This window comes from Passer montanus, unplaced genomic scaffold (assembly GCF_014805655.1).
Source record: "Passer montanus isolate IOZ18808 unplaced genomic scaffold, ASM1480565v1 scaffold58, whole genome shotgun sequence".
NCBI classification, from domain to species: domain Eukaryota; kingdom Metazoa; phylum Chordata; class Aves; order Passeriformes; family Passeridae; genus Passer; species Passer montanus.
The window spans coordinates 4,984,456-5,007,416 of record NW_024370816.1 but is presented as its reverse complement, the minus strand read 5'-3'; the positions used below and the strand labels follow the sequence as shown (position 1 = coordinate 5,007,416).

General features: G+C 44.8%; 1 protein-coding gene across 2 annotated transcripts in view; it reads right to left on the bottom strand.

The window, feature by feature from the left end:
* PLA2G4A (phospholipase A2 group IVA) overlaps positions 1-22,961 on the bottom strand; it is a 66,142-nt gene that overhangs the window by 21,556 nt on the left and 21,625 nt on the right. For both annotated transcript variants that reach the window (XM_039726391.1, XM_039726392.1), the window contains exons 5-8: positions 11,073-11,221; positions 8,528-8,641; positions 6,078-6,115; positions 3,894-4,032 (exon numbers count right to left, since the gene is read on the bottom strand). In XM_039726391.1, coding sequence (XP_039582325.1) covers positions 3,894-4,032; positions 6,078-6,115; positions 8,528-8,641; positions 11,073-11,221 — 440 coding nt within the window. The remainder of the gene's footprint in view (positions 1-3,893; positions 4,033-6,077; positions 6,116-8,527; positions 8,642-11,072; positions 11,222-22,961) is intronic.

The window sequence follows — 22,961 nt, the reverse complement described above, 5'->3', positions numbered from 1 at the left end:
GGGATATGTTTTGTTAAGCCAACACCCCAATAACGGAGCAGCTGCTTTGAAGGAAGAGCCATGTCAGTAATCACTCCTTTAATAACCTGGGGAGGCTTTGAAAGCTCCTCAGGAGCACTGCCCACTCAGCCTGAGCAGACACATCCCAACAGGATGGAGATGTCACCTGCAGGTGCAAGCCTGGAGAAGGCATGTGAGAACACTCCCAGAGCACCACTGCTCCACCCATCAGGGCAATGGCACTGGGAAAATGCGAGAGTCCCTCAGGAGGCACAGAAATCCACTATGGAGATGGGCTGGGAATGCCCAGGAGAGTCACTAACATCCTGACTGCAAATGCTTCCTGATCCACAGGCACTCTGGGCATCCCAGGTTCCTGCACTGGCAAGGGTAGGTACAGCAAGGAGAAGGTGGATTATGGAATCACAAAATCCTCCAGGTTGGAAAAGACCTCCAAGATCATCAAGTCCAACCATCAGCCCAACACCACCAATGTGTTCACCACTAAACCTTGTCCCCAAGTGCCACATCCGCAAGTTTTTTTAACACTTCCAGGGATGATGATTCCACCGCTGCCCTGGGCAGCCCCTGACAATGCTTTACAGCCCTTTCCATGAAGAAATTTTCCCTAATATCCAACTTGATCCTCTCCTCCTGTCCCTGTTCCCTGGGAGCAGAGCCTGACCCTACCCTGGTTGCTCCCTCCTGTCAGATTTGTTAAACCAGCGTTTTAACTCCAATTCAGTTTCTGACGTGTTTAAGGGCACAAAACAGTAAAAACTGAAATGAAATACACTCATCCTGCAAGTTGCTCTATGGGATAAATAGGGCAGAGACAGGGAGGGGGGGCATGAGCTGCAGGCAGAGCACCCAAAGCCGAGAATCAATAAACCATGTCCTGATGAAGAACAAAGAGGATACCAAGGGCTACACACTCCTCTACTGAGTCACAAATCCTTTGTACAGAACCACCAGCACATGAGTTCACTCACACCAAAAGGTTCTTAATCCTATCTTCCAGGCATCAGGCAAGAAAAAGCTAAACCATACTAAATCTTGTTTTGGGAATGAGTAGATCAGATGTCTTTATCCAAATGCCCTGGAAACACAGAGTGTAAAATCTGAATACCTGTGGTAAAAAAGAATGCCATAGGGCACACAAATGATTATTAAAAAATTGTTCTTCAAATCCAGTCACAGAGAACTATATGCTTTCTTTGGAAGATTATGGTATTTTTAGAATATTGCTTGAAGCAGCAAAAATTAAAAAAATAAACCGAGCAATAACAGGAGTAGGAGAAATCTCTACCTCTGTGTTTCCAGAAAGTGCCTAAGGATTAAGTCAGGGAATTTTGAACTACTCACTTCCCCATCCAGTCATGTATAATGAATTCAGAGGTATTAAAGTCTCTCAGCATCCCTGCAAAGCACAAGCCACTCACAGATGAAGCAACTTGGGTGAATTTTGAGTATGTGACTTGTTGTGTTTCCAGAAAGTGCCTAAGGATTAAGTCAGGGAATTTTGAACTACTCACTTCCCCATCCAGTCATGTATAATGAATTCAGAGGTATTAAATTCTCTCAGCATCCCTGCAAAGCACAAGCCACTCACATTTTGAATGGGTGAATTTTGAGTATGTGACTTGTCCAAAATAAAACAAGGCCCATAGACAGCTAAGACTACTCAATGTCTCCCAGCTTCATGTTAAGACTTCAAACATCCCATAAATCCTCCTGCTATCTTCCATCAGTAGCAACAAAAATAAAACTAATTAAAAGTTTAATTTGAACAAAAAGGGTTTTTTCATTGCTAGAAACCAATAAAAATTCTGTAAGCTTAGAAATACACATTTGGCATATAAAAAATGGAGGATACCAAGATTTGAACAAAAAGGGTTTTTTCATTGCTAGAAACAGATAAAAATTCTGTAAGTTAGAAATACACATTTGGCATATGAAAAATGGAGGATACCAACAGTTACTGTCTGGGAAGATGCAATTTAACTGATACAATTTCAGTATTGGAGTTAGTGAGGGATAGCAAGGGAAGACACTGACACAAAGAATAAGAGATCTTAGCTATCCTTTGTAATAATTCATGCACAGATACCACCTGCATGGAACTGAGACCTGAGGCATGAGTATCACTCCAGTTCCAACTGCAGCTTGGCAGAATATCCACATCCTTTCTGAGGAAGACCCTATTCTGCTCCAGGTCACACCAATGTCACACTGACAGGTTCCTGCTCTGATAGGATCTGCATGTGTTAAGATTAAAATAACTGAAAATTAAGAAACTTTGAAAATGTTCCTTTGCAACACACACAATTTATCTCAGTCCAATTAAAATATGTACAGTACTTGTGAAATTGTTTCATGTTCCTCAGAAAGGTCACAGAAGAGCATCCACAAAGAAAGACAGAGTTCAAAAGTCCATGACAATAAAACATTTACCACCTGCTCAAAGCTTCAGGGAAATGTAAAATATATTCTTCAGTGCTGGTTGCAAAAGACTGTCATATTCTCCTTACATTAAAAATGCACAAAAGAAATCAATGGCAATGAAGGGACCAACCCAGATTAATTCATGGACTCTGCTCATTGCTTGACACCTCCACAAGCACAAAGTGTTCCTGTCACAATTCTAGAAGCAGCACAGGAGAGAGAATGGGTAAGGAAGAAAGAGGATGGGAAAGCTACAACAAAATAAGTAGATCTGTACCAAGTGGATTCCTAATTAACTCTAAATAATGAAGTGTTTTATGAAACCACTGAAGAGCTCAGTAGGATCTGGGCCCTTCCTCACTGTGGTGTGAGACCCTGGCACAGGGTGCCCAGAGAAGCTGTGGCTGCCCCTGGATCCCTGGAGGTGTCCAAGGCCAGATTGGACAGGGCTTGGAGCAGCCTGGGCTAGTGGAAGGTGTCCCTGCCCATGACAGGGGGTGGCACTGGGTGATCCTTACAGTGTCTTCCCACCCAAACCATTCCCTGATTCTGTGGGATGTCCCAAGCCACCATCAGCCACTGAGATCTGCTGACTTCCATTCCTCTTGGCTTGGTCCAAAGCACCTGCAAGTCAAGGAAAGCTGCAGTTCCTCATGTTTCAAAGAAATAAAACTTCATGACCCTAATCCAGTAAAACTGGCTCAAGGAAAAGAAGGAAGGGAAGAAATAAACTAATTTCCAAGCTGACTCTAAATTTAAACCAGCTCATTTCCTGTCTAGTCTTTCAGAGATGAAGGTCACAGAGCATGGGATGGGTACTGGGCATGCAGGGGCATATTCTGTGCTGGGTGAGTGCCCAGAGCCACTGCAGGATTCAGCAGGTATTTCACACACCCTGAGGCACTTTTCAAATGGCAATCTCCCCTCACAGCCAACACCTTAACAAAGCCTGGGATTCAAACGGGGGGAAATTGGAGCAGTTTGTTTAAGGGGCCAATGAATCACAGAACCCCAGAATGATTTCTTTGGAAGGGACCTTAAAGCTCATCCATTGCCACCACAGGGACACCTTCCACTATCCCAGGCTGCTCCAAGCCCATCCAACCTGGCCTTGGACACTTCCAGGGATCCAGGGGCACAACAGCTTCTCTGGGCAGCCTGTGCCAGGGCCTCCCTACCCTCAGAGGGAAGGATTTCTTCCTAATATCTAATCTAAATCTCTCCTTTTATAGTTTCCCCCAGTCATAAACTTTAATTTACAAATTTAGAGCCAAGAAAAATTACTCTCCAGGCTAAATATTTTATGTTAATAGAGGAAAAGAATTTTTATAACCTATAATCTTCCTACATCAAACCCTTCCACCTCGCACGCCTCATTCTTTCCTCTGACAGGCAAATGAAGGATCCCAAAGGGGATGCTAACCCTGGTGGGAACTCTCCACACTTACATCACGGGAAGAGGTCAGGTTGTGGCTGTTCTCCCCCAGGAATGACTTGATGCTGTGCATGATGTTGTCTCTGCGCTGCTGCCGGAACCTCTTCTCCTCATCACACAGGGCCATGCTGAACCGCAGGTCCGTGGAGGAGCTGTTTGGGAAAGGGACAGGCTGTCACAAGGGGCCCAATTCCAAACAGCATCACAAACACCTCCCTGGGAAACCAGCAGAAAATCTGCACCCACTTACAGGAGATGAAATAAAATGGTGTTTTTCATGTGACGCCATCCATCAGCTCTAGAGTGATGGAGGCAAAGTGCAATGTGTCTTCAAGACATGCATTTTATATAGAACTCATTAAAAGCAAATAATTAAATACAGCAAGTGAATTCTGCACTCACAATAATAAACCTACAGCACAGATCATGCTGGCACACCACAGGAAAAACTCAGCACTTTTCTCTGTATTTTTCTCTACGTTGTAGGATAAAAAAATGTTCACAAGACTGCAAGGATCTCAGTGCTGTACTTAATGTACAACTGCAGCTGCCACTTCCCATGGACAGATAAGAGGAGGAGTGGACAAATCCACCCTGGTACCCACTGAAAAGCATACAGGGGTGAAATGGATCCATTTAGGCTCAGACAATAATTCCCCCGATTGGCAGGATGGATCCATTTAGGCACAGACAACAATTCCCCAAATTAGTGAAATGGATCCATTTAGGCTCAGACAATAATTCCCCAGATTGGTGAAATGGATCCCTTTAGGCACAGATAACAATTCCCCAAATTAGTGAAATGGATCCATTTAGGCTCAGACAATAATTCCCCAGACTGGTGGTGAAATGGATCTGTTTAAACTCAGATAACAATTCCCCAGATTGGTGGAATGGATCCATTTAGGCTCAGACAATAATTCCCTAGATTGGCGGGATGGATCCATTTAGGCACAGATAACAATTCCCCAGATTGGTGGAATGGATCCATTTAGGCTCAGACAATAATTCTCATATTTTAAAAAAAACCTATGATGCAATAAAATAATAGGATTAAGAAAAGGGAAAAAAAGAGTCCCTAGAAGCAATGTTCCAGGAAGATATCCACAATCTGCATGGCTATCAGGGAATAGCAGCAGAACTTGATAAGATCCTTTACATTTCAAAGCCTAAGAAGAAGACACGAAGCATCTTGTGTTTATTTAATGTCAGAGATATTAAATGCTTGTAATGTACAAAGCCTGGCTGGTTCAGGGTGGTCTCAAGGACCACCCACAAATGCATTTTCCTAGTACAACATGATGAGCAGAAATTATCCCTAAGGGATGTTTGTCATCCGGAGTAATCAGGAAATAACTTGACTATGAGAGTGCTCAGTGCTCCTATTTATAGCTACAGACAAAAAATTACTCCTTAAATTCCTTGCTCCCAGAAAATCATTTTTAGACTTGAAATGTATTGTTCTGCTTATGCCTCAATATGATTTATGGTCTCTTGCCAGGATAGGTGAAGAATGAGGGAGAAAGACAGCTAGAGAGGGGAAAAAATGGGACAAAGAAAGGTAGCATCTGCTTGGCTTTTACATGGAGAACTCCTGGCCCTAAATCTTCACCTAAATCTTTACTGTGTAGTTTAAATACATTTAAATACATTTTAGGAGCAGCTCTGTAACAGCAGCTGAAAGTTCATGTGAGGGGCCAAGTTGCCAGAGAAGGTAAAACAGTGAGGATGAAGCTGCACCTGAGTGAGGTCTGTGGGTTTTTTAGAAACAAAGCCCTTGAGAAGGAAAAGCCTTCTCATATACCAGGCTGGGAGATCTATATAGGATGGCCACATTCCTGCAAACATTTGGAAGGGTCCCACCTCTTAGTCCCAGTAAGGGTGTTTAGTCAGTAACACAATTACAACATCAAAATAAACCACAGTTGTAAAATCTCCTCACTTTTACAGTACCTAGTATTTCTATGCCACAACAAGGAATTTTTGCACTCTACCTCACATGTTTTTAAGAAAATCCCACCAGGTGGGACTCTTGGGGTGCAGGGCCAGGAGTTGGACTTTGATGATCCTTGTGGGTTCCTTCCAATTCAGGATATTCTGTGACTCCATGAAAATTTTAATGAACAGTGTAAAATAAAATTCCTTTGCTGCTGGTATATTTTCACCCTTTTTTCAAAAAAATATATGAGATACTCACCATACTTCCAGAGACAATTCCAAAGTCATTTCTGTGACCTAAACAAGAAATATTTAAATATTGTTACAGCACTTAGGGAAAACCCACAAACACACCTGGAACATCAACTACTACTGTAAGAACTTTTCATTCTTTCTTTCCTCTTCACTCTTTTTCAAAAAAGAGGATATTTTTGGCACATATGAATGAGACTCTTTTCTATAGATTTTTTTTTCAAAGCACACAGTATGATTCCAAAATATACCACTAGAATTGAATACAGTGGAAAATGTTGCTAAGTGCTGGCTTTCATTCCTCAGATCCCACAGCCTTGCCTTTCTTGCACTGCTAATCCCTTCCTGACATGCAATTCATCTCTGTCCTCAGGGGATCTGATGCTCTTCACCCACTCATGGCTGGCAGGAGAACCAGGAGATCACATCTAAGTGCCACCTGTGTGAGGGAATCACTGCTCTGTGTTCCACAGGAGCCACCAAGTGTCTCTCCACAGCTAAACATGCTCAATTAGCAGTCAGAAAGGGGGAGTGCTTACAGCTTGCTGGAAAATGCAATAAATGTCACTGCACAATGGCTTCACTTGCCAGCCACACTGAACTGCCTGGCCACGAGCTATGGGTTGGCCTCCTCTGCCTTTCACAGAGCACTGAAAGAGCTGCCTTTAGACAAGAAGTTAAAAAATTATGATTAAAGCACCAATTTCCTGTCAGGCACAATCCAGGAGTACTGGCTGTGGAACTCAGACAGAATGGAGAGGTATTTTCACCCTCTCTCTGTGCAATGGCCTTGCTGGTGCAGCCCTGGAGAAGTGACAGACTCAGACTGTCCTCTGTGTAAAACCAGATTCTCCTCCTCACTTGGGGCATGTGAGCACCAGGGACAGAGCCACAACACCCCAGACTGAAGGTCTGCCTGACACTCAGACAGCAGAGCAGGATCTGGGATGCACAGCTGCCTCTGACTCCTACATGCAGACCCAATTCCTGAAAGGGGAATTGCAAATGAGGCAGGGTATGAGCAAGGTGGGAGAAAAAGAAAGAACAGGCAGAGAAACAACAAAGGGAAGACATGAACAAACAAAGTGAAGAGTCACTGAGGAAGCACTTCAAAGGCAGGGAAACAATTACATTATTCCCCACCTGGCATTACTAATTTAGAAAGCACTCCTGAAACCATGCAGTGATCCAATGCTTATAAAAATGTATGCACATGAAAGAAACCCTTGGAGGGAAGCATTCCAACAGGGAGATATCATGGCATTTTCTATACCTTACACAGACTGCCACAGACATTTCAGGACTATTACTTCATTTTCAGTTTCAGGAATTCTAGGTATACATCGTCTACATCAGGCTCAACCTGACTTCATCTCCCCTTAACTATTTGCTTTTAAATTTCAGAGTGTATTTGCCTTTTTTTGCACTGTTTTTTCCCTTATGACTGCCTACCAAACTTTGCTGAACGTTGATGAGAAGTTCAAGCAAGGCAAGGCCTTGTATTCATGCAATGACCTCTGTGAACTGTGTTTGTAAAATGCATTCAAAAGTTCTATCTCACTGCCCCTCTTCATGCCTGGCAGAACCAGGACTTGCTCTCAGCCCATGATCTGGAAGCCCAAGAGTTACTGAAATGTAGTGAAATAAATATGCAGAAACTTCAAAAAATGCTGTGATTTTAAAAAGGAAAAATAATGGAGGGTATCAAAACTCCAACTGCCCTAAGGCTATGCCAAATGAAATGCTGAACTTCACATATGAAGCTCTCTGCTTTCCAATAAATAGGCCTTTAACCAGCTATTTGCTGTAACTACACTTTTAAAGTTGTATCACACAGAAAACAGCAGAACAAATCAAGATTTCTGATCATACAATCAACCATAGCCCAAACCAGAAATGCAGATGGTATTTATAGATTTCAGTATGTGCAGAACAAGCTCAATTCCACCTAGATGTAACAACAGTTTCCAGGAGTTACAGTGCAGGCAGACAAGCCCTGTTCAAGGGACTCCATCAGATTTGCAGACATGTTTAAAGGGAATAATCCAATTACTGCATCACCTGCATCACTGCATGTCAGCCAGGTCTGTGTTACAACAAGCCACTTCCAGAAAGTGAAACGTGTAATGATAAAAGAATTTCTGCAGCTTTCTGGAAGCCACAGGCAGCAGCAGGAGGGGCAATGCACTGACCAGCAAACTCTGAGTAACCTCACACTAACTGAGTCCATGAAACTAAACTGCACTGAGTGTGCAAGAAACTGCTTTAGGCAGAGAAAGTCCCAAACTAGACTTTTAAAGAGGAGTCTTCCAGCAGGGACACCAAGGCATTCAGTGGCACTGTTTTAATTCTCCTCTCAGCAGGGCTGTAAGAAAATAAATTGAGGCTTTATCCATGGGCAAGAGTGAATGCTCGGAAAACTTCTGACCAAGGTAAAGTCATGAATGTCCAACTTACATCATTGAAAGTTAGCTGGACCTCCTTCTTCTCTCCCAGTTTCAGAGAAGAGATGGGAAACGTGGATGTGCCAAGAGTCTCATCCATAACATAGTTGGCATCCATGAGAGTAACCTGGAAGAGATATCTGGATATTCAATTCCACTGCAAGAAATCCCTTTTTAATTCCATCAAGCCTGTGCCTGAAGTAAAAAAATAAATTATATGGAAGAATGGGCCTGACCCAACCCAGTCAATGCCCAGTGCCAACTGACATTTCTTTTAAACCAGGATAAGCACATGGACAGTGGAGATGGCACTTCAAGGAACTGAACTGCAGGAGTACACCAGGATAACTCACTGCCTTTCTGGCAGCAAATCTCACCATCTTTCTAATACCTTCAAATTCCACATACAGTAGAAGCAAAGCACAGTACCTTCAAATTTCCAGTCAGCAAAATTTCCCTATGGAGAAACTTGTATAGTTCTAACTGTGATAGGCCAAAAAAACATCTAGCAACTTTTCAGAGAAGATGGAATCCACATACCCCAGCCTTGACTCTACAGACCAAGATTGTTACAGCAGTGATTTGGCAAAGTGTGCAGCATTCCAATTTACACAACGCTGCTCTCTGTATCCAGCCAGACCTTCAAGTCTCTTCTCATACCCTCCATGCTGGAGCAGAGACCTTTAAAAAATGTGATAATATCCAAAGAAGGATGTGGATATGGCAGAACACCTTTCCATGCTTTTGCTCTAATCCATCTGGATCTATGTTTAGTAGACTTTTTTCCCCAGTGGCTCCTTTCCAAGTCCTCAAGATATAGAGAAAGAATTTCAAATTCTCGTTTAGATGGTTTTTATTAAATGAGATCTCCAGACTGATTTGATTTATGAGTTATTTTTCCACTTTGTGGCATTATATCTTCTAAAACATCACATGTTCATGGCTTGGACTGTATCTTTTGCAGAAAACAAAAGGAATCAAGATACAATCACTTGAATAATTAGCTGCTACATCTGGGATCAGCCTCTTCTCAGCTATAAAGAATCTTCTTCATCCTGTGCCACAAGCAAACCTTTGAAATTACGAATTCTCCTTATATTAGGACAGAGCTCATTATTTTAATGGTATTTACATTGTTCTGTTTCCTTACAGAACTTTATGCCCATTCCTGCAATCTCTGAGTGCTGTCTCTTAAAACCAAAAGCAAAAACTTCTTAGTGGGGGTTTTGAAGAGCTGTTTACACTTCAGAGGGAAAACTGCACTTGGGATAGAGTTAAAGATGCAGATTGAAACAATCCAAGGAATCACAAGAATTGTGGAGTCTGACCTTTGGAATTCACAGAGGATTTGGGTGGGGAGGTGACTTTACATATTTGTGACACTGCACTCCATTCTAGAATCCAGCTCTTCCCTACGCTACCAGGTCCACAATTAACCATTATTTAATGTTATCATCTACTCTTTGCAGGCAATCATCAGGGAATTTTATTGCACTGTCTCAGACCCAGCAACAGTCTTTAGTTATGGTAAAGACATATTTCTACCTACAATCTATCTTGATGTGTTTGTGACTGTAGTAACTTTATCCTTTTCAAAACCCTTGAACCAAATTTTGTCTTCAACAAATTCAAACATTCCTAGAGAACCTGCCTAAGTGAAAGGGAGCTCAGAGAAGGAGCCAGGCTCTGCTCCATGAGGGCCAGCAATGCACCAGAGGAACAGGCAGGAACTAATGCCCAGGAAATCATTGTGAATTCCTAAATATGTTTAGTGCAGGATGCACTTCATGATCCAGCAAGAAGCAGACCATGGGTGTAATTCTCAAACTGTGGAGCCTTCCTCAGGAACACAGGGAACTTGCAGGAAGCACAATTCCCTTTCAGACCCAAGGTCTGATGGTCACAAGCTCAAGGAATATCTTTGCAGGCTGCATCCTCTGAAGGTTTGGCAAATTTAGACTGAACTCTGTAAGCTAGGGTCAGTAGAGAGCAGGTGGCAGGGCCATCCTCTATGAAGAACAGAGCTCACAAAGGACCAGAGCTAACCTTAAATCCTTGCCATGCCCATTCAGAAAACACTCACACCTAACACTCAGTTCTGGTGTGCAGCCTGTATAGTTTAACACATGAGACTGAACAGTGGCTTGGCCAACAAGGCTGCACATGGAGTGTGCAGAAGAGCCCTGGGTGGGCTCCAGGCAAGGAGGACACAGCAGAACCAGCCTTTTGCTTTGTCTCCATGGGCAGGCACTTGACTTAAGCCCCACCTGTCCTCTATCTCTAAGGGCTGTATCAGGGCAGGAAGCAGGGAGTACTCTGCAGCTGATGTGAGCAACAAGAAGTTACTATCCCTCAGAAGCTGTCCAAAAGACGACAGGCATATCTTGTAATGATACTCCTTGAATAACTCAATTTATCCAACACTGCTTGCTTAGCACCACAGCTAAACCAGATTTAACATTTTATTCAAAGGGGTGATCTTGAGGCGTCAGATGTCACACATGTGTGAGCCACTGTTGTTTTGCCCTTCATATGCCCAGCCCAGCCATGGGATTTACCTCCAGAACATTCTCCAGATTGGGGTCCAGGATGAACTCGAAGGTCTCATTCCACACGGGGTTGATGTCATTGTTGAAGTGCTTGGTTCTCTTCCTGCAGTCGGGGGCAGTGGGGATGAACAGCTCCACGTAGGGATCTGGAGTGTCAACTGTGGGGCAGAACACAGGTCAGGCAAGGGAAAACTCCAGCTTGGGCTGGAAAAATTGATACAATTCTGTGAAACCATGGATCTCCTCACGGTAAAGGACAGAAAGATATGCAACTCTTCAAGTTACATAAATGTAATGACAAAAATGATACAAGGATATCAACAATCTCCCCAAAAGAAACATTAGGGTTTTAGGAGAGGGGCAAAGCCTTGAGCAAACAGGGCACAGGGACTGAGTCAAGTTTATGGGGAATATGCAAAACCTGCCAGAGAGTAGTGTTTTTAAAACTTTTACTTCTTCCTCTCTTTGTAGCCTTTAATGGTTTTGGCTCGTGTCACAGCAGCAAGTATCCCATAAAACAATGAAAACAAGCAGTTTGCTGTGGGTTTTGGATCCTCTTTCACCTTTGTTGGTTTGGGAGTGATGGAGGAAATCTGTCACAGCACTGCAGTGCTGCACACAGCATAAGGAGCACTCTGAAACACTGCCACCACCACAGGTGGTGCCACCCCCACAGCTCTGGGGAGTCACCACAGGATGAGGACACCTCATTTACACAGCAGAGCCCCGACTGGAAACAGAGATATGGGAACTGCAGCTGGCAGGAATTACCAGGGGGAGAAAAGAAAACATTGGCAAATCCTATTGGATGTGTCTAATAGCCATTCCTGAGAGCACAGAGTGCAGCCCTAAAAATGCACTTTCTAACAAGTTAAAGCATGCAGGGGTTTTCTGTACAATGAGGGGTTTCTTTTGTGTCAAATGGGGCCAGGGCTCAGATGCCTCCCAGGAGAGCAGGGGAAGTTATTTCTGTGGTTGGGGGTCACAAAAAGCCTCCTGCTCGGCTCTGGTGAAACACCCACATCTTTCCAGCACTGAAACAGGGAATATCAGAATATCCTGAGCTGGAAGGGACCCACAAGGATCCTCAGTGCAACTCCAGACCCTGTCCAGACACCCGAAACAGGGAATATCAGAATATCCTGAGCTGGAAGGGACCCACAAGGATCATCAGTGCAACTCCAGACCCTGTCCAGACAGCCCAATCCCACCCTGTGCATCCCTGGGAGCGTTGTCCAAACTCTCCTGGAGCTCTGGCAGCCTTGGGGCTGTGCCCATTCCCTGGGGAGCCTGGGCAGTGCCCAGATTAAATCCTATCACGAGGAAAAGCAAGTCCAAACATTCCTCCTTGTACACATTTTCAGTCTAAAGATGCTTTTTTTCAATAAAGGCAAATTTTAGAAACTCTGGAAGTTCAATAAGACCTTATCCATGAGACTCCTGAGGCCCAGAATCACTTCTCCCTCCTGCTGGGAGAAGAAGGAAAAGAGGAAAACAAAGAGGTTAGGTAATTTCAAATCAAATCAAATCAAATCAAATGTCTTTTGGGGAAAAATCCCTGACCAAACAACCAAAAAAAAGGCTCTTGGAAACCACTCAGGAAGTTCTGAATGTGTCCCCAGGCAAATCCTATTCAGTGTTATCCTAATTCAACTTGTCAAGGAGTTCTCCCCTGTGCTCCATACCTGTGGGGCTCACCTAATTGCTACACTGAGGTGGTCTCAGTGCTCCCTGAGTAATGAACAAGCAGCTATTTAAAGCTGGGGATCAGTGTGGAAAGGCTTTAAATAGCAACCTTTATTAGTTCCTGAGGAATTATGCCTGATCTTGTCTCTTCATCATGGGCAGGGGAACTGGGGGATCAAGCCCCAAGTCTTTCCTCACAGGCAGATGTTCCAACCTGCCAACTTTTCCATTCCTTTCAACACAAAGCTCTGCCACAAAGAAAGAATCAAGAGAAACAAGGCTCTTTGAAACGAAAAATCCATGAAGTGACAAGGTCTTGCCAAGTCTTGATATCCAGCATGACTTTGGCAATAAACACCCAGGGTTACCCTGCCAAGAGACTGAAGTTACCTACAAAAACCTGGATTTCAGACAAAATCCTGATGGCTGAGCAGAGCTCTGGGCAAAAGATCAATGCCTCCCTCTCCATTCAGATCATGTTATGATCAGTCCCAACGCTTACAAAAATCCAGTTTTTCTTAACAACACAAACAGTAAATGGTTTCCTATCCATATTCAAAATCCCAAAGCATGTAGAAACCCCAGACCTCTGACATGCAGATCCATCACTACCTTTCTATCAGGCAAATCCCAGTGAGTGTTGAAACAGAAACTAAATCCAAGGCATGGATCAACTAACTTGGAAAAATTAGTCTTGGTAGTTCAGTACTGCCAAGTCATCTCACTCCATCTCGTTATTAGCTTCTTAACCCAAGGCAAAGATTTAATCATCTGCCTTTTCATGTTTGAAAGTTTATTTGGAGCTTTTTCAGTTAAGAAAATGAAAATCTATTCTTTTTAACTTCCTTCTTTAGATGAAGAGAAAATATATAGGAAGACTGCTTGCTCTGATTAAGATATTGCTATAAGCAATACTAAATACTTCTTTAAGATATAATATATTAATCAAAATCTCACTCCTTGGACAGGGACCAAAAACTACCAGCAACCTGGCAAATAACACAGAAGTATTCACTTAATGTATTTCAAAACACTGAAGTTATCAAATGTACATTAAACAGCCAGTGTGCACTCTCAGCATTGATGTTTTTATTCCTGCCTGGGCTTCTGCTAATTGATTTGCCAGGTAATGTTAAAAAACTAAGCTGAAAATGTAAGTAAAAATAGCTTGATCACCACTGTTATCACAGAACCCCTGAATGGTTTGGGTTAGGAGGGAACTTAAAACCCTTCCAGTGCCACCCCTGCCATGGGCAGGGACACCTTCCACTAGCCCAGGTTGCTCCACGCCCTGTCCAGCCTGGCCTGGGACACTTCCAGGGATCCAGGGACAGCCACAGCTTCTCTGGGCACCCTGTGCCAGGGCCTGCCCACCCCCACAGGGAAGGATTTCTCCCCAGTATTCCATCTGTCGCTGTCCTCTGGCAGTGGGAAGCCATTCCCTGTGTCCTGTCCCTCCACCCCTTGGTCCAAAGTCCCTCTCCAGCTCTCCTGGAGCTCCTTTAGGCACTGGAACGCTGCCATCGATATTTTGTTTTTAAAAGGAAGAATTGTTATGGTGTATGGGTCAAAAGCTGATGTTCAATCACAACAATGATTGAATTACTATGAATTGTCTGAGAATGATCTCTATCTGGACCTGGTGACCCTAAAGGTCTTTCCCAGCCTTAAGGATTTTGTGTAGGAGCAGCTCTGTTGGGGAAATGGTCTTTTGTTGCAGCAGCTGCCTCAGCAGCAGCCGCCTGGGGGAATTGCACTTGTTCCCAGGACATTTCTGAGGAAAGCAGAGTTTCTGTGCAGCTCAGCCCTAAGGCTGTTCCTTATGCAAGCGCTGCTGCTCCATCACCATTTCTCAGAAACAAGGCAGGCTTAACCAACAATTAAGCACAAGTATCTCAAACCCCACCTGCACTCTACAAAACACAATTAAGGCTTTCAGCACTGATGCCAATGAGGGTCCTACAATTAGCAGCTTGGAGGCAGATGAAGTCTTGGGTAATTAAAATAATGTTGGTGGTAATTCAGATTTACAGCCCCCCCCACCCCCAAAGCTCCAGGGTTGGAAGACACACATCCAAAAACAAGAGCAGAGTCAGCATCCCCTCTGCTGGTTTTAAACTGCTGCCTTGGGAATGGCTGAGAGGTAGAAAGTAAGGATTCACTGACTTCTCCTCAACTGATTTATCTCCTGGTTAAGTCATGGCTATAGGATTCTCCCTTTGAATTGCATTATGAATCACCAAGTGAAACACATAGTGGACAATAATTAGGGTCAGACATTTTCACAGTGAAAAATGAGTAATGCTTTAAGCAATCTGGCTATTAGAGAAACCTGTAAAATTTTCTGCAATGACTGGAAACCATTTGATCTTATGCTGTTAAGATTGGTGAGATGGTTGTCATCAGGCCTCTATATTAATATGATTAATATTTCAGATATATGATTTGTATTTCAGTCATTCCAATTTTAATAACTTCAACAGCATAATTATCATAAAGAAACTATAGAAAGCCTGTTCAAATATAATACTGAGATAGACACATATCTATCTCAAAATAAAAAGTGGTAATAACCCTGAATTTATCCACCATTAAGTGCAATCCCATTGATAAAAACATAATAGTTCCCAAATGACCATCTTTGTGTATTTCCCACCATTTTTTTGGCTTGCTGCACCACAGTACAATTTGTTTAGCACATGCAGCTGTGCAGTCTGGCTGAGGTCAAGCCAATAATGGGAATTGCTGGATGACCTCTCTCTCCTCAAAGGGGAAGGAAGCTAAATAACAACAGAATTTTTATTCAAATTTTGAATTTTATGGGGCCTCAAAGTGGCATGGAAATATGAGTTGGTGTCTCTGCCACAGTCAGGAGAAAAAGTAATGAATTTTAAAATCATGGGTTTTCCCATTTTCATGTGATTTTTTCAGTTTTTAAAAAGGGAATTTTTAAAAACTGCACTAATCAATAACTGTGCCTCTAACCATGGAACAGATACTTGAAATGCTCCAGACAAATCCATAGCCTAGCAATAATACAGATACCAGGAGACCTGCCAGATGGCCACAGCAACATAAAAACCCCAGTAACTCCCTGCTGCTTGTGTTTAAAGCACCACAGGGAATGGCAGGGCTGGCGGCTTTGGGGATTTTGCAAAGGGCTGATGCAGTGCCAGATTTCGTGAGCGGAAGGTGACTCCAAGGGAAGTCAGGCAGCTCTGAAGCAGCAGCTATGCTATGAGAAATCCTGGGATTAGGTAACACCTTCATTAAAAATTATTTGTGCCTTTTATGACAGTTCTTTTCATCTGTGGCGTTACTTCAGTGGAGGGAAGAACCAGCTCCCAGCACAGGCGCTGCACTATCACCCAGTTCACTGCTGCAGGACACCATTGCTTCTACTGATCCAGCCTTGAAAAGGCAAAAAAACCTCAAACAAGTCAGCTTTCGGTCAAACCACATTTGTAGAAGTGCCAAGAGGAAAAGAAACTCTGCCTTCTCTAGGTTATCTGCACAGGCCCCTTCGCAGACACACACTGAAAAGTGACTGAAACATTAAGCAAAACAACATTTTTCTAGTAGTGTGCCAGCATCAAAGGGGTTTAGGGTTTTTTCATTAATTTCAGTGCCTAGTTCTCACTGCCAAACCAGTGAAATATCTCACTCCATGTGTTGGCTTTGCACAGCCTGGTTTTTGGTAGGGGGGCACAGGGGTGGCTTCTGTGGGAAGCTGCTGGAAGCTTCCACCATGGTCAGCAGAGCCAGTCCCGGATGGCTCTGGAGAGGGACATGCTGCTGGCCCAGGCTGGGCCAACGAGAGAGGCTGGTAACACCTCTGGGATAACAGATTTCAGAAGAAAATCAAAACAATGTGAGACACAGGTTTGCCCTGTCTCCCTGTGCTGTCGGTGGGAAGGGCTGGAAGGAAAAAGGTGTTTTAAGGGATATTTTACTTCTTGTTATCCTCCTCTGATTCTGCTAGTAATAAATTCACTCTGTACTTCTAAGCCAAGTCTATGAAATGCATAAATGAACATCCTTGAGTTTTAAGAGCTTTTCTTTGGTACAGATGGATCTGTGGGACAGCTGGAATCCTACAACATACAAGGCAGTACCCAGATGATGAACCACAGAATGGCTGAGGTTGGAAAAGATCTCCCAAGACCACTGAGCTCAACCATCAGCCCATCATCATCCCTGTGTTCACCACTAAACCTTGTCCCCAGGTGACACATCACATGGTTTTTGGACACTTCCAGGGATGGGGACTCCAGCACTGCCCTGGGCAGCCCCTTCCAAGGTCTGAGCACCTTTTCCATGGAGAAACTCCTCCTAATGTCCAACCCAATGAGCCTGTCCTGGCCCAGCCTGAGGCCGTTCCCTCTCCTCCTGTCCCTGTTCCTGGCAGCACAGCCTGACCCCCCCGGCTGTCCCCTCCTGTCAGGAGTTGTGCAGAGCCACAAGGTCCCCCTGAGCCTCCTTTTCTCCAGGCTGAGCCCCTTTCCCAGCTTCCTTAACCCCTCCTGGTGCTCCAGACCCTTCCCCAGCTCTGTTCCCTTCCTTGACTCCAGCCTCTCAACATCTTTCTTGTCATGAAGGGCCCCAAATTGACTTCAGTTCAGATTCTTCAGCTCATGCTTTTAAAATAACATTTTCAAAACTAATTAAAAGTCTTCTTCAGGCAGCAACCTGCAGAACTCCTTACCCAAAGAGCTGTGGATGAGAAGACCTATGTGGCTCGAAGGAAAACCAGTAAATTTTCTGCAAGAGAAACTCAGTGACAGCTGATGACCCCAAAGGCACATCCAGCTCAGGGAGTCTCACTGAAGGCAGCCAAGGAGAGGGTCAGTGGGAAGTGTCACATTCTTACCCTGTTTGTATTTTTGCTTTACATCTCACTATGACTGATGTTGTTCCCAAGTCTCCCTTGGATCAGCCAACCCTAACACAACTCCAAAGCACTCCTGGGACAGGGGATGAGAGGGAAAAGAAGCAAAAGCAAAAAGAAGTCAAATTAACACAGGGGACAAATGGGAGCTTCCTCCTAAATGGAGGAAGTGAAAGGCCCAAACTGGGGGAACAGTGATGTCCACAGGTCCTGGAGGGGAGCCCCACCAGGAAGCTTTGCCTGGAGACAGGACAGCACATGGGACAGTGTCCCAGCTGAGAACACCATGATATACACAGTAACACCTTACCACATCAGAAGGCTTCAAGCATCCACCCTTCTTGTTCTTTAACCCAGCTTTTACCCCCTCATGCTGATGCCCTGCCCCTGTGTCCCTCTGCTCCCTTTGGTGTTGCTCAGTGCCCCTGGGCACTCCATGGCTCATTGCTGTCAGTGCTGCTCACCTGCTGCTCACAGCTGCACCCACTGGGGATGGGGCTGGGCCAGCCCCACTCACAATCACCACACACTCTGTGCCCACAGGACAGGAACAGCTCCCAGCCAAGCTCTGGGGCTGGTCACAGCCTGGCAGGGCCTGGAGCAGGGACAGGGGGTTCTCCAGACACACAAGATGGATCCCAGGCCTGAGCCAGCACGGCTCCATGTCACCATCACTGCTCCACACCACCATCACTGCATAACAGAGTCATGGGACAGCTTCCTAAGAATGGGAACAAGTTTTCACCAATCTCACAGAAACAGGTCCTCCCTCAGTAACTCCATGGCAGGCACTCACAGACAGAATTTCTCATCAAAATTATATTTTTGCAGCTGGGAAGAGCAGTATTATCTGGATCAGCTTCACTGTGGAACACACAAGGCTGTTTCCAACATGACTTCTACGTCCCAGTACTGGATATCCCTACAAAAGCAAAAGGATACTGGGTGTGCCAAGAAAACTGAAAATTTTGTCGCCTCAGTGTTAGACTGAGATCTGCAGTAGACATCTTGAGCAGCTGTTAGCGGCACTGTTCATTTAAGAATTTTTTCTTTTATCCATCCTTTATGGATCCACATTTCAGCCACATGAAGATTTGCACATGCAGCTTGTAAGATGTGGAGGATTGGCCAACTCTGACCTACTTTTCCCAGGCTGCTAGGCTGGAAAAGGGGAGCAGTTTAGCTTGTTTTCCCCTTGCAAAAATCAGGAGCTGCTCCAGGGCCTTACAAGAAGAGCCTTATCTGATGGCACTGCACCAGGTAAGTGCTCTGTAGCTAATTCAGGGTGCAGGACTGGCCAGCTGAAGTCCAGAGAACAGCTGGATGAGTCCCGAATGAGCTGCTGTAACACAAACCATAACACAAGCAGGCAAATCTCCTATTCCCTCCTTTCAGCTAGGCCAGGTTTAAAACCCTGCTCACACCTGCCTGGGCTGCCACGACTTGGGTTTAACCAAGCCAGCTTCAACCCCAGGAGCTCTGGCTCACAGGGAACAGCCCCAGGGGACAGAGGTGTGAGGAACCAGCAGTGCATGCTGGACATCCCTTCCTCATTCCCAGATGCCAGGGCCAGACAGCTAAAGGTGTGCTCCCATCCCAGTTTCCTTTGGAGATGCAGAAGCCATGAGGAAGGGCCCCTCCTGAACTTGGGGGGATGTCCACAGCTGGCTGCAGTGACATGGGCTGACCATGCCAAGAGCCACCCAGGAGCTGCTTCCCAGCTCTATCTAGGCAAGTTCTGCAACCAGAGCTGCAGCAACTTCTGGGAGAGAAGCTGAGTGCCAATGCTGCGAGCTAGCAAACTTTAAACATTTTTAAGAAGGGATTTTTTTCCTAAAAATACCCAGAATGACACTGTTCATTACCATGACATCAAAAGAAGATGAAGCAAGGAAAAGCTGCAAATCCCAAACAGGATTAAGCAAGATGAGTGATTGTTAAGAGCAGAGTCACTCAACTGGTTTCCTCTGTAGATACCACTGTTTGTTGTGAAAGCCAGCACACTTAAATACACCTTTAAAGATAGAAGACAAATTTTACAAGGCTTCCTCTGACCCAGTTTTCCACCAAGATCCTTGAAAGTCCAGAAGGGGAAGAGATGCTATGGAAAAGAGACTCAGTTTGCAAGCATTTCTCTTCCACAATGCTGCAGTTTCAGACTCTGGGGTTTTTTTCTACAAGTTCTTGTACTGTCATGGAAGTAAGGAAAGGCTCTACACTTTGGGTGGCATCTGAGTAGACTCAAAACTACACATCTACTATACAAGAACTCACTGGGCCAGAGGCAAGGTCTTTTTCAAGAGGTCCAGTCAGATAAGTGATTTTAAAAGGTGTGCAATCAGCAGCAAGCTAAGCAACTAAGACAATGAAATCCTCGCCAAAGCCATGCAGATTTTCTGATTTTTTACCTTAATAGCTTTATGTAGCAGGTTTGGGGCAGCAGTGGCACAGAATCCTTGAATGGTTTGGGTTGAAAGGGGCTGTAAAGCTCTCCCTGCCATGGGTAGGGATACCTTCCCCTGGCCCAGGTTGCTCCAAGCCCCATCCAACCTGGCCTTGGACACTTCCAGGGATCCAGGGGCAGCCACAACCAGGGACACCCTGTGCCAGGGCCTCCCCACCCTCACAGGGAACAACTTCTTCCTAATACATTTTTTTGTCTTTTTCATTGAACTGTGTTTCTTCCAGCTCAGCAGCATGCACTGTCTGACCCCAATCCCAATGACAGCTGGTAGGGGGATGCAGCAGGAAAGAAGGCAAGGTGTACAGGAGGTAGGTTTTCCTTTATTCCTGACTGTCCCATGCTGATAAGATTAACTGACAATAAATTACAATCATTTTCTCCAAGTGAGCCAGTTTGCCTGTGTGGTGAGAGGTGAGAGCTGTCCCTGTCCTCATGTGACCCTTTTGTCATGTTCTCTCCCCGTCCTGTTGACAGAGGGAGTGACAGCAGCCAGCCAAGGTCACCCAGCACCCACCTGCTGCACTTACTCAGCTCATAAACCTCCCAGCCTGGACAGGAGCTGAGCACACCTACCAGAGCAGCAGCCTCCAGACCAAGATTTAAACCTTTGTACAGCTACAGCTGCATCACCTGGATGTTGACAGGAGGTATCCAGGGCGTGGGAGTCACCCACTCCCAGGGGACACTAAAACTGAAACAAGTGACAGCGAAGCTCCTTGAGCACAGGTAGAGTTCAGGACCTCCAGATGAAAAATATCACACAAAGCACTTCAGCATATCTCATAAACTTAGATTTGCTCAGATCTCTCAGAGCTGTTCCAGAAAGTCTTAGAAAGGCTGATATGGAAAAAAGAACAGCAAAACAGACAAAACCGCTCATGTTCCCCCAGGCCTCCATCACGCCACAATGTAAAATTAACTCTCTTGTTCCCAGAGCACATCTGGTTCATCATCTGGAGCAAAAACAATAGAAAAAATTAACGGGAACTCCTCAGAAGGGTCAACAGCTTGGGAGTGTCCATGAGGGAAGTGAAAAGGCACCCACCCCAAACAGGGCTCACACATGGTCTGTCACAGCCATCTTCCTGTCCTTGAGACAAAAAACTTGATGGAAAAGTTCAGCAATTCCCTCAACAAGTTTAATATTTGGCAAATAAATGAAATAAAACAGATTTATATATATATATATATGTTGGCACAATCAACTGTAAAGGCCTTTCCCCACTCACAGCTTCAAGCATCTCCCCACAGTAATTAACACAATCATTCATTTCATCAAGTAGCTGCCAGGCTCCCATGACAGGAAATAGAAACACTTTTAATTTTCCAAAAATAATAAAAAAAGAAGCAACGATCTATTTTTTCTCACTTTGGGGGATGTGCCAGGACCCCAAGGGCCAGCCCTGGGTCCTTGGAAGCTCACCCAGAGATGCCCCAGACTGGGGGTGCCTCAGGCTATTGAGCTCTGGCAGTTGTCTCAGACAAGAAGCCAAGCAGGTTTCAGCGGCCCTACAGCATCACTCTGGCAGGTTTTATCAAAATAAAATGTTCTTCCTGAGCAGCTTCTTGATTTTGATGGCTTGCTAAGATAAGAGGATGATTTTTTTTTCTAGAAAAAAAATACAATTATGGATGATATTTGAAGTTTATACTACAGAAGTTGCCATGATCTTCTGGCTTTTGTCACCCTTTCCCTACTCCATTTAATATTATATCATGGAGTCCCCACTTCAACCTCCCCTTTTTTCCGTGCCCATGTTGCCCACACTGCCTCATGACAGACACCTGCATGGAAGAACCTGTGCAGAACCTGTGTCTCTCCATTAACTCATCCTCTTACACACACAAACCCATGGGCTCTTTGTTCCACTCTTCAGCTCCTTTCCTGAGGTCTTCTTATCTAAAGAGCACCATATGAAATTATATACATCTATATCCACCCACCACTGCATCTTCCCTGTGTGCTCCTTCCCCTCACCCCACAGGGGATGACAGACTCCCAATTCCTCTTTTTCCACAGGTGAGGGGAATTCCCAGTTCCTCTTTTCCCCTTTGCCAGGGCTCCCCTCTCTTCCCTTGTACTTGTGGCTGTTGAACATCCCCCTCTCAAGTAACCCTCCTGCAATTTCAGCATCAATAGCAGACTTCAATTATGAAAACCCCCTGAAGCAAAGAGTAGGGTGGGTGGGTCAGAGCAGCTGCTGTACTTTGACCCAAAAGTAGTTTCCAGGAGTTGGGAAACACTTGTATGTCCAATGAGCTTGATGGGAGAGCAGGAGACAAAGGTCACACTCATCCTCCCTGCCCCAGCCTGCAAGCACTGGGAACAGGGAGAGGTGGCCTGGCAGCAGAGCAGAGAGACCTAAGGAAGAAGGAATGGGGTTTTTTTGCAGATTCAGCCAATATTCTCTCCCTCTTCCCTCCTTAAGAGCAGAGTAGAGTAGCTCTTCCTAGTGGTTTCCCGTTCAGCTGTGAAGTCCAGAGGCTCAGCAGCCTCCCAGAAAGAGGAAGAAGCGCTGGTGTCATCCATCTCCCCGCCACAAGATCTGCTGGCCCATTTGGGTGGGTTTTTTTTAAAGGACTTACATTTTTTCTGCTTTCTGCACTGACTCAGCAGAGCTCTGGGCTCTTTCTTTCCCCCCACAAACCACAGCTGTGAGGTGGCAGCAATTTCCAGTTTCACTGCACTCACACAGCACTTCTGACTGAGCCAAAAAGCTAATTGTAGGTGTTGCTGGCTTGTAGGCAAATCCTTTACAACTCACTCAGCCCTTCTGGATCAGTGGAAAGAAGGGCAGATCTGCTCTCTGAGTGAGAGTGAGCAGTGACACGGGGACACTGCCCTGGCTTTAACAAGACA